Source organism: Tursiops truncatus, chromosome 3 (genome assembly GCF_011762595.2).
Source record: "Tursiops truncatus isolate mTurTru1 chromosome 3, mTurTru1.mat.Y, whole genome shotgun sequence".
Lineage (NCBI taxonomy): Eukaryota > Metazoa > Chordata > Mammalia > Artiodactyla > Delphinidae > Tursiops > Tursiops truncatus.
Window position 1 is genome coordinate 147,004,632 of NC_047036.1, and position 12,651 is coordinate 147,017,282.

A 12,651-nucleotide genomic window follows, 5' to 3' on the forward strand; every position below is an offset into this window, starting at 1 on the left:
ATGTGCCGCGTGCATGTTCTGCCCGGGCCGTAAAGGAGCCAGCCCAGGACCCCACAGCTACCAAGCCAAGGAACCTGGGATGGACCTCAGGAAGCCTGGACCCCAAGCCCAGGCTCATCACTTTGCACAAGTCTGCAAGGCGACGGGAGGCAACCTAGGGCAGAAAGCCCCTCTGAGCAGGGCGGGCATCTGCGGGACAGTCCACCCCTGACCACAGAGCTGCAGCCTGGCTCTCCTTGTCCCAGCTTCTCTTCTCCCACCTGGATTTCTAACATGATGATAGCACTTTAACTGCTGCCACCAAAAAGGAGCGAGAACCACTTGGGGCCGGAGCCGTCGGTTCCACCGGGAGACGTGAGACAGAGCCCAGGGTGAGTTTGCCTGCTGGCTGAGCAATAGCCCGGGGTGACGCCCCAGCTGTGAATGAGCTCAAGGACCTGGGACTCATCAGTGCCTCTTCCCTCTCTGATATCCTTCCCCAGGTCTCATTCAGCTAAGCGGCAAACCGGGAGAGGCAGGCTGCTCGTTGGTTCCCATTCTCCCCTCTTTTTTAAATATCCAAACATACGGCCAACCAGCCAGAAGACCACATTTCTCAGCCTCCCTTACAGCTATGTGTTACTATCTTCTAGCCAGTGAGATGAAAATGGAGGTGTCATGTGGGGCTTCTGTGGTGTCTTAAAAGAGTGGCAGTGGGATGTGTTTTTGTGGACCTGTCCTACCCTTCCTTCTTCTATCCTGCTATTTGGAACTCTGATGTGATGGCTGGAGCTCCCACAGCCATCTTCTCACCAAGAACAGAAAATCAGCACGAGAATGGGGCCAACACAGAGGAAAGTAGGGTCAAGAGTTGGAGAAGGAAACCAAGTTCTTACAACAATGTTTTTAAAACCCTTAGCTCAAGCTGTGCCTGAAGCCTGACACCCTTAAACTTTTCAGTTATTAGTGCAAATAAATTCCCCTTCCCACATCCCCTAACTTTTTTTTTTTCCTAAACCAGTTTGAATAGCCCTTATAACCTAGAGCATCTCAACTCATACAAGACCATCATTTTTACGTTGTCAGATTCTACCCAGAACAGTGAAAATCTTCAAAGCCAATCTCTGCTGGGAGAAGGTACACCCAAGGGCCATATCACAAGTGCCCGTATCCTGTTCCCTACTGTCATTTACCCACCTGGGAACTCTGGGAGTGGCAAGAGGCTCTGCAAGGAAAGCCAGCATTCTATAGCTCAGGATGGGAAAGGGCTGCCATAAATTTGAGACATTCCTGAGATAAACTGAGGGAGAAAACACCCTCTTCACAATAAAAACGTGGCTGAATGGTGCTATGTTATACTGAGGGCCTCTCCTCTCTCGAACTGCCCCAGAATCCCGGACATGTTATTCAACCTTCTGGGCCCAAGACTCTCAACCTCTCCTCACTCACTGCTCACCAGGCTGGCAAAAGCAAAGGATAATGCAGGGTGGGCAGCAATTAGGAACAGCGTCCCCCAGACCTGGGTTCACATCTCAGCTCTGCTGTGTGACTCTGGGCGAGCTCCTTAACCTCTCTAAGCATCAGTCTGGTCAATAAAACAGAGATGCTCTTTCTGATTTTATACATGAGGATAATATACATGAAAGCAGCTACCACAATCTCTGGCATATAGTGGCCGTTCAAAAAATAGAGGTGATTACTAATATATATTTTTTGTTACTGCTCAAGCTTGCCTGGAACCACAGTTTCCCCACTGAGCTCTTATAGAATGGGTGGGGATCCCCACCTTACAAAGAACCTCCCTCAGGTGTCTCATTTTCACCTCCTAGGAGTACTGTGGGGTCCGGCAAGGGAGCACCACACCTGTCTTATGCCGAGGGCTTGAGGGAGAGAATGACCCGCTCAAGGTCATGTGGCTTTTTGAACGGGAAGTGTTGGTCTTCCAAGTGTCCTGCATCCTCTCCAGTAACCCAGCCCCTGCTCCCAAAATGGGACAGAGTGGGGAGGTACTCAAACAGACCACGGGCATTACTGGGGCAGAGGAGTGATGGACACCAGTCCTAAGCAGCGCCAACACCAGCACCACTGCATTGCATGAAGGAAGACTCACCCAGGGGGCTTCCCTGGTGGGCCAGTGGTTAGGACTTCACGCTTCTACTGCAGGGGGCAGAGGTTTGATCCCTGGTTGGGGAGCTAAGATCCCGCATGCCGCGCCAAGAAAAAAAAACAAAAAGCAAAAAACTCACCCAGCATGATGGCATCCACAGCTCCCCCAGGACAGAACTCGATCATGATCTGCAGAAAATACAAGGCAAAGTAACAATGAGCAGGCGCCTGGGAGAGCCACCAGATCCAAGCCTTCAAGGGCTCCCAGCCCAGCACGGCAGATGGAAAAGGGCAATTAGAGTAAAAAGTGCCGTGGGTATTGACACAGGCCCTCCCTCTCTGGTCCACTCCCATCTTCACACTTCCTGCCCCACTCTAGGCTCCAATCCTTCCTGCCCCACTCTAGGCTCATATAGGAGAAGGCTCGTGCCTTCTCCTATATGAGAAGATGCTTTCTCTGTTTTTTAAAGTGCTGATAGAGGCGGGTGGGGAAGGCAGAAAGTGACACAGAATTTAAGGCACTCCCAGCATCTCCTCCAGCTCCAGGCTCCCGGCCCCTGCTTGTTGTAAAGTCCCTCCAACCAAGCTCAGCAGAGGCAGACACAGTGCCTGCAGCGTGGTCAAGAAGGCTCGTCGCCCTAAATAGAAAAGGAAAAACCTCAGCCATGACCCAGCTGGGCCAGAGCCAGCTCTCCAGCCAGAGGACGGAGAAATAGCCTTAAGGTTCCGATGAGGCCTCTGAGCTTGTGGCCGCCTTCCAGAGGCTTCCTGGCAATGTAAACAGGAGGATGTGGTGATGCATGTCTGGACCCAGTCCCAAGCCCACGGCTCACTAGTTGTGACCTTGGGCAAGTCACTTCCATCGTGTGAGCCCGTTTTCTCAGCTGTAAGATGGGGCTGCTGATGCTATTACTCTTAGCTGGGCCCCAGCTCTAAGTATATTTAGGGGGAAGGACACCCCTGGGGGCAAGAAACAAAAGGAGGTCAAGCAGGGGGCTTTAAGCTGGGCCAGGGACACCAGAGATACTGGGACCAGGTGTAGCAAGACTGCACCGCCCTCCCAACCCAGGACAGCAGACAGGCCTGCCACACGCTGTGCTACTCACCATGGGAGGGAGCGATGCAAGGGGGCACCCACCCACTCACACACCACCACCTGCCGAGGAGGAGAGACCTGGCCTCTGACGTTCCTACAGTCACTCTGGTCCTGCCTGGCCATCGGAGCATCAGGCCTGACCCCAGCTCCCCCAGACTACCTCTCTACCATTTTGGTGACTGTCGTCCTAAATAAAAGTCATCAGAGATTAATGTCCTGCAACCCAGAACACGAGGAAGTGGTACTACCTTCTCCCACTTACTCACTCATTCATCTGTTCATTTAACCAACCACCAATGAACCAGGCTTGTTTCCAGGGGTCAGGGTGACCTGGACACAGGCACTGACCTCTCGAAGCTCAGTGTCTCATTCTGCCTTTTAATAATCCTCAGCTCCACAAAAGAGAACCCCAAATCCTGTTAATTGCTAGAAAAAAACCCAGCTACGAGAAGCAGTGGCGGGAAAGAAGCCAAATTTAGCCACCAAGCAAGGCCACTTACTAGTTAAGTGGCCTGTGAGATGGTGGGATACACGCCCGAACCCCACAGGAGTGACAAAGTCATCCGGGCCTTGCCGGGCGACGGGTGAGGCTCAGTCAGTATGAGCCGTTCCTATGATTCCTTCCTTGAGCTCAGAGGTTCAGGCTTTTTTGGTTTTCGTGTTGTCTTTTGAGACCCCACGAAAGCCACCCTCTCTCCTCTCACACAGAAAAATGCAAACAAATGTTTGTGTGCAATTCCACTGACTTCTTGCACGCCCTTAAGTCCCACCACCAAACCCAGGCTGGGAACCCCTGCTCTTCACCCGCTACTATCTTTGCGGCCTTGGCAATGACCTACCTCTCTGCAAAATGGGATAATACTGTGGATGCCCCCAGAACTACTGTAATGGTTGGATGAGGTGGTATTTATAAAGCAACAAGCCTGAGCCTCACACATAGCAGACACAGGACAGGCTCAGACATTCCCTTCTCTAACAGGGGGCAGCTGAAGAGGAAAAGGTGGTAGTGCCTCTTAATTAGCTATGTGACCCTGGGTAAGCCACTTAGTGTCCCTGAGCCTCAATTTCTTCGTCTGTAAAATGGTACTAAGCTTCTCTCCCTCCAACATCATCAAGACAGTCAACGACATGCCCAACACAAAAGCCACACCAACTAATAGGCACTTGTCGAATCTAGCAAAGGAAATCACTAGAGAGTGTCACACTTAGACCATGTTATTTAGGCCTCCTACAAAAATATGCCTTCCCAGAACTACAGTTCATCAACACACCCATTGCCGTATCAAAAGTCAGTAATGAGAAGTGGTCAAACCCAGGCAGTTCCTGCATCTTTCAGTTAAACTGTCCCTTACACAACATCCTTACTCAAGGTCCCCCATGACCCCTCCTCTCCCAGGTCAGCACTAGGAAAGCTTGAGCACTGGGCCATTCTGGTTTGTTTCCTCTTCTGCAATTCAAGAGCTCCATGCCCCCTTGCCCTTCCCGTATTTTTTTACTTATTATTATTTTGCCTTGGCTGCTGGGAAGCTCTGAGCTTAGCTTTGGTTTTATTTCCATGAATAAATGTACTGACTTTTCATTCTATGCCAGGATTAAACCTATAATACGTCACAATTTGCATATGGACCCCGAGGAAGTATCTTAGGAGATTACTGCCCTGTAACACAGGCATCCCCAACCCCTGGGATCTAATGCCTGATGATGTGAGGTAGAGCTGATATAATAATAGAAATAAAGGCACAAAAAATGTAATGCGCTTGAATTATCCCAAAACCTTCCCACCCACCCCCCCACCCCGGTCCATGGAAAAATCGTTTTCCACGAAACTGGTCCCTGGTGCCAAAAAGGTTGGGGACCACTGCTGTAACCCGCACTTCAAACTCTGAAGCTTTTTTTGTGTGTGTGGTATGCGGGCTTCTCCCCGCTGCGGCCTCTCCTGTTGCGGAGCACAGCCTGCGGACGCGCAGGCCCAGCGGCCATGGCTCACGGGCCCAGCCGCTCCGCGGCAAGTAGGATCCTCCCAGACCGGGGCACGAACCCGCGTCCCCTACATCGGCAGGCGGACTCTCAACCACTGCGCCACCAGGGAAGCCCGAAGCTTTTTTTTGAAACAGCAGTCCTTGTTCAGAGTTAATCAGAGTGATGTTCCATTAATTAACTTTTTGTAATTCTGCCCAACTGTACTCTCACATGTGGCAAAATAAAGTTTGATTTTTCTTCTTTTTTTTTTAAAGTTGCTTTGTTTTCTTTGTCCTTTTGGTTTAAAAAGCTTCATGTCTTGGTGCCTTTTATGTGATGCCAAAAAAAAAAAAAAATGTCCCTTTCATGACATGGTTCTCTCACTAGGTTCCATTACATGTATCTTAACACTTTACCTTTCAGCTTGCCAGTGGTAGGGTCACAGGGGGCTTATATTATAAACTTCTCAGGGCTTTTACAGAAATGCATGAGGTTTAATTAATAAGACAATAATCTCAATAAAGGCAATAAAAACAATAAATAAAATAATCATCTTAATGCCTTAGGAAATTACTAAATATGCCTGCTTAGAAAAGAGAATAGAAACATACATCAATACCCACAGAAGGATTACCGGTGTTCTGTACTTTCATGTATTTTCCATATTTTATTCAACTAATATGTAAAATAAAATTTTATATTAGGAGTCCTCTTTTTTTTAATGGAAAGTACTGGCCTAAAATCACCCATGGCTACAGACGCATCTATTCATCTGAAGGGGGATGGGGCTGTGCCCATCCACGATGAAGGCCCCAGCAGGACCATGCCCAGAGCATCCTGTGATGAAAGGAGGCGCCTCAGGATCCAGGGTTCCTGGGTACAAAGCTGACGGCCTCTAAGCCCTCGCCAAGCCCCAAATCCAACAGCTCCCAGTACCAAGGACCGACTCCTAGAACCCATCAGAGGTTCATCTATCACTCTTCCTCGAGAGGGCAGCAAGCAGCTTGTGACCGAGGGTTTTCCCAGGATCTGGTGAAGGGAGGTTTGCGATCAGCTTAACTCATCAACAGCTGAGAGTCTACCCAAGGGCTCACATCGCTAGGCAAAGTGGGGGCCACGAAAGAAGTATTTGATCAACAAACACTACCTGAGCTCCTAGTCTATGACAAGCCTGGGGACCCAGGACGATTCAGACAGGTCCCTGCCCTAAGGCCACAGGCAGAGGCAGACGCAGACAGAGGTGAGTGGTGCAGGCACATCGTGGCTATAATTACCCAGAACCTGTGGCCACAGTGGGTAACCCAGCCTGGAGCTGGAGAGCTTGATAAAACACAGATAATCGGGCCCCACCCCAGAGTTTCTGGTTCAGTAGGTCTGGGGGAGGATCCAAGAATCTGTATTTTGAACAAATGCCCCAGGGATGCTGCTGCTTCTACCCCGACTATACTTTAAGAACCACTGCTCTATAGGAATTCGCAAAAGAGCGAGAGGTCTGGACCCTAGAGTCACATCTCTCCTCCGCCTACCAAAAACATAATGTAAGATGGTGGTACAGAAATCTTGGGGACAAACTGGTGGAATTACCGTTTCGTTTATGTTCCTTAATTAACCTGAACTTCATCATCAGTGTTTCCTTTACTTCTTGCCTCTAACCAAGGAGCTAGGGGCTTGGGGAGGATGTAAGACCATCCTGGTGAGCCTTTACCAAATGATGGTTTGAGAAGCCCTGGGTATTGGCAAAGAGGCTTTAGGGATTTGCCTTATTAGAGATGGTCAGATTGAAACAGAAGAGTATTTCAATGAGTATTTTTTAAAAATAAGTATAAATATAATTATTTAAATACCCTCCCATCTTTTAAAAAAAAGATTTGTGGGCCTTTGAGTGTGTGTGTATCAAGGGGCATGATGAAGATCAGGTGGGTAGAAGTGACACCAGAAGCACAAGCAATAAAAGAAAAAACAGATACACTGGACTTCATCAACATTAAAAGCTTTTGTGCATCAATGGACACTATCAAAAGAGTGAAAAGACAACCCACAGAACGGGAAAAATGTCTGCACGTCATATATTTGACAACAGGCTAGTATCCAGAATATATAAAGAATTCTTAAAGTAAAACAATAAAAGGACAAATAACACTATTTAAAAATAGGTAAAGGATTTGAAGAGATGTTTCTCCAAAAAAGATATAGAAATGGCCAATAAGCACATGAAAAGATGCTATCACTGACCATTAGGGAAAGGTTAATCAAAGCCACAATGAGATACCACTTCATGCCTGCTAGGATGCCTAGAATCAAAAAGATGGACAGTGATAAGTGTTGACAAGAATATGGACAAATAGGAACCCTCATACACCGACAGTAGGAATGTAAAATGATGCAGGCACTTTGGAAAACAGTCTAAATGTTAACAGTTTAAAACGTTAAACATGGCATTACAATATGATCCATACAATTCCCCTCCTAGATATATATCCAAGACAATTAACAACATACCCATTCCACAAAAGATTCCAAATAGCCAAAACAATCTTGAAAAAGAACAAAGCTGGAGGCATTATACTTCCTGATTTCAAACTATATTACAAAAGCTATAGTAATCAAAACAGTTTGGTATCAGCATAAAAACAGACATACAAATCAGTGGAACAGAATAGAGAGCCCAGAAATAAACCCATGAATATTATGGCCAATTAATCTACAACAAAGGAGGCAAGAATATACAATGGGGAAAGGATGGTGTCTTCAATAGATGGTGTTGGGAGAACTAGATAGCTACATGCAAAAGAATGAAACTGAACCCACTATCTTACACCGTACACAAAAATCAACTCAAAATAGATTAAAGACTTGAATGTTAGACCAGAAACCAGAAACCTCATAGGAGAAAACACAGGTGGACATCGGTCTTGACACTGGTCTTAGCAATATATTTTTTTGATCTGACTCCAAAGGTAATGGTAACAAAAGCAAAAATAAACAAATGGGACGACATCAAACTAAAAAGCATCTGCACAGCAAAGGAAACCATCAACAAAATAAAAAGGCAATCTACTGAATGGGAGAAGATATTTGCAAACCATATATCCAATAAGGGGTTAATATTCAAAATATATAAAGAATTCATACAACTCAATGACAAAAAAAAACAAACAACCTGATTAAAAAACGGGCAGAGGATCTGAATAAACATTTTTCCAAAGAAGACATATGGATGGCCAACAAGCACATGAAAAGATGTGCAACATCACTAATCATCAGGGAAATGCAAATCAAAACCACAATGAGATATCACTTCCCACCTCTCAGAATGGCTATTATCAAAAGGACAAGAAATAACAAAGTTGGTGAGGATGTGAAGTAAAGGGAACCCTCATTCATGCACTGTTGATGGGAATGTAAACTGGTGCAGCCACTGTGGAAAACAGTATGGAGGTTCCTCAAAAAATTAAAAATAGAACTACCATGTGATCCAGCAATTCCACTTCTGGGTATTTATTCAAAGGAAATGAAACACTAGTTCGTAAAGATATATGCAGCCCTACATTCACTGTAGCATTATTTACAATTGCCAAGATATGGAAACAACCCAAGTGTCCATCAATGGATGGATGGATAAAAAAAGATGCGGCATATGGAATATCAAGGGACCCCAAATAACCAAAGCAATCTTAAAAAGAACAGTTGTTAAGAAACTGTTCAAAGAAAGTTGGAAGTCTCACATTTCTTGATCTCAAAACTTACTACAAAACTACAATAATCAAAACAGTGAGGTACTAGCATAAAAACATATAGACAATGGAAAGAGATCCCAGAAATAAACCCTTGCATATGCGGTCAAATGATTTTCAACAAAGGTGTCAAGACCATTCAATGGGAAAAGGACAGTCTTTTCAACCCATTTTGTTGAGAAAACTGAACTACCCATATGCAAGAGAATGAAGATGGTCCCTTACCCTACACCATATACAAAAATTTACTAAAACTGGATCAAAGACATAAATGTAAGAGGTAAAACTACAAAACTCTTAGAAGAAAAAAATAGGGAAAAGCTTCATGACATTGAATTTAGCCATGATTTCCTGGTTATGACACCAAAAGCACAGGCAACAACAACAAAAAATAAATAAACTGGACTTCATCAAATTTGATAACTTTTGGACATCAAAGGACACTATCAACAGAGTGAAAAAGCAACCCACAGAATGGGAGAAACTACTTGAAAATCATATATCTGATAAGGGACTAATATCAAGAATATATAAAGAACTCTTACAACTTAATAACAAACAAAAAAATTGTATAAAATACTTGAACAGACATTTACAGATATACAAATAGGCAATAAGTGCATGAAGAGATGCTCAGCATTACTAATTAGGGAAATACAAGTCAAAACCACAGTTAGATATCACTTTACACCCATCAGGCTGGCTATTAAAAAAAAAATAGAAAATAACAAGTGTTGGCAAGGATGTACAGAAATGGGAACCCTGTGTATGTAAAATGGTGTGGCCACTGTGGAAGCGAGTACGGCAGTTCCCCAAAAATTAAAACTAGAATTAAAAAAAATTAAAAATGGAATTGCCTTATGAACTGGCATTCCACTTCTGGGTATATACCCAAAAGAACTAAAAGCAGAGTATCAAACAGATGTTTGTATACCAATGTTCAGAGCAGCAGTACTCACAATAGCTAAAAGATGGAAACAACCCGAGTATACATCAAGAGATGAATGGAAAAATAAAATATGGCATATCCATACAATGGAATATTATTCAGTCATAAAAAAGGAATGAAGCACTGATACATATGAATGAACCTTGAAAACATTATGCTAAGTGAAAAAAGTCAGACACAAAAGGCCACATATCATGTGATTCCATTTGTATGAAATGCCCAGAATAAGCAAATCCATAGAGACAGAAAGGAGATTAGTGGTTGCCAGTACCTGGGGGAGGGCTCCCAGGGCAAGAGACCGTGGGCTCTGAAAATATGACCCAAGTGCTTTTCAGCTCAGAAAACTGCTGACACTATGTGCCAAGCCCTGTCCCAGGCCCTTTATTCACAGTCTCTCATTTAATCCTCACACAGTTCTATAAGATGAAGACAATAATCATCTCCCTTTTCTAGATCAAGGGTCACCAAAGCTTTTCTGTAAGGAACCAGATAGTAAATATTTTTGCCTTTGTACTCATGAGCTCTTTGTTTCCCTGGAGACCTCAGCCCATAAACATGTTCAGAGGGTGCCCGACAGGGGACAGCCTGCAGTCCTGCTGGCTTTCCACTCTGGCTGGAGGCCAAAGGAAACTGGAAACCTGTGTTTACCTCGATCCCCTATCAGTTTAGATTAAGCAGCTGTCATGGTGTAGCATAAGGGTCACGGTCTTGCTATATGATCCTGGCAGCCCACATCACCCCTCCTATCATTCATCCATTCATTCATTCGTGCATTTATTAGGCACCTACCCTGTTCCTGCACTATTTTAGCCATGGGAATTTAGCACTGCACCTGCACAGCTCAGATCAAGAAGTACTCTCTTCCCTCTCAGGCCAGTGTCCTCTCAGAGTTGCACTGGGACTGGTTACAATAAAAAACTTCTTTGGGGCTTCCGTGGTGGCGCAGTGGTTGAGAGTCCGCCTGCTGATGCAGGGGACACGGGTTCGTGCCCCGGTCCGGGAGGATCCCACATGCCGCGGAGCGGCTGGGCCCGTGAACCATGGCCGCTGAGCCTGGGCGTCTGGAGCCTGTGCTCCGCAACGGGAGAGGCCGCAACAGTGAGAGGCCCGCATATCGCAAAAAAAAAAAAAAACTTCTTTGGAGCTGTTGCAAATGAAGAATCAGCTCAGTACTCCTTAGGACTGAGAGAGTCAGAATTTAAAATCTCTCCTCTACCTGATCGACCCTTCAGGACTAAACCCTGACCCCACAGTGCCATGCCAAGCTGATTTCCACCCTTCTGGATAACACACACGGAAAACACCACCTATGCACTGCTTCCCCCATATAGTCTCACTCTACACCCTCCACCTCCTCAGGACGTAAGCAGTTGCCCGGTCAGTTAACCCAGGTCGGTCTCAGTTTCCCCACCCATGACATTTAACAGGAATCAAGAGTTTATTCTGTGCCAGGCCCCTTTGCATGGACTATCTTACACTCACCATCTGAAGCGGGTATCCTAAAAAATGCCTCTACCTCATGGGGTTTTTGGGAGGATTAAACAGGACAATGGACGCCTGGCACTTAGAACATTACCTGGAACACAGTAAGTAAATGCTTGATAAATGTTACCAATTATTATCAGCATTTGGTGATACTTTATTCCCATTTTACATACGAGGAAACTGAGGTTCAAAGAGATTAAGGTCACAGAAATAGTAAGTATCAGAGCCAGGACCTGAACTGGGACGTATTTGGGTGCCAAGTCAGCTCTGCTTGTCTCCCCGATGGAAGAGACCTAGTGACCCCATCCTCTCTTCCTTGTGCCTCAAGAAGGAAGCCACAAGCTCGAGACACAGCCCCCAGGTGGTGGAAGAAAAGGCCCCTCTGTCTCCCTGCTCCAGCCCTCACTGGGCCCCACTGGTCAGCTCACACACACCAAGTGATCTCGCTCACCCAGAGATAAGGGAGCCAGGATGTCACAGCCCAGATAAGAGAGGGCCTGGACCACCCACAGGGTTTTAGACATTAACGTGTACAGCCCACAGGCAGCAGGGCCAAGTAGCAGGATGGGTCAGCACTGCCACAGCCCGACCGTCCACAGGGGACAACTGAGGCATGCTCAAGCCATACCCTGGAGACCACACGGTGCTCGGGGCCTGGGTCCCGTCCTTTCCCTGGCCCTTCCTGAGGCCGGCAGGAGTACTGGGTTCACAGAAGGGGCTCAATAAATAAATGCTGGCAACAGTCCTGGAAGTAAAATTAAATAAAATTAAACCTCTTCTGTAGGTCTGGACATAGTCCCAGATCTGCCCCTGTCCTTCTGTGACAGTGCCATCAGAACCACTTTCCTGCTTTGAGCCTCAGTTTTCCTACCTGGAAAATGAAGCTTTTAACATCTGTAAGGTCATTTTCAACATTGACATTTGAGGGTACAAGGTGAAGGACATCCCTTTATCACTGAATAAGCAGTTAATATTTATAAAAGTCCATTCATATCAGCCATTATCAGAGCCTGGACCTGGTATGTGAATAGTAAGGGTTCACTGAATGAATTTATGAAGAATGAAGAAATATGAATGAAACATTTCAGTGGCTTTGAGATGCCCAGAAATCAGGGCAAAACAGCCAACACAGACTAACACAGCTGTTTCTGCAAAGAAAGCTGGACTAAAGCAAGCCAGTCCCCTCCCTCTTCTGCCACCCGAGAGAACAGAGATGACGGCTGCCATTACTGAGTGCCTAATGCATACCTCAGAGTGCTAAGCATTCTACAGGCATTCCTTTACATACTCCTGTGAGCAGGTATACTTACGTCTATTTTACAGATGGGGAAACAGGTTTGATG

At 45.9% G+C, this 12,651-nt stretch overlaps 1 protein-coding gene across 3 annotated transcripts in view; it reads right to left on the bottom strand.

The window, feature by feature from the left end:
• Positions 1 to 12,651, bottom strand: part of STK10 (serine/threonine kinase 10) — a 119,640-nt gene that overhangs the window by 66,538 nt on the left and 40,451 nt on the right. For all 3 annotated transcript variants that reach the window (XM_033853562.2, XM_033853561.2, XM_033853563.2), the window contains exon 3: positions 2,226 to 2,274. In XM_033853562.2, the coding sequence (XP_033709453.1) occupies positions 2,226 to 2,274 (49 nt within the window). The remainder of the gene's footprint in view (positions 1 to 2,225; positions 2,275 to 12,651) is intronic.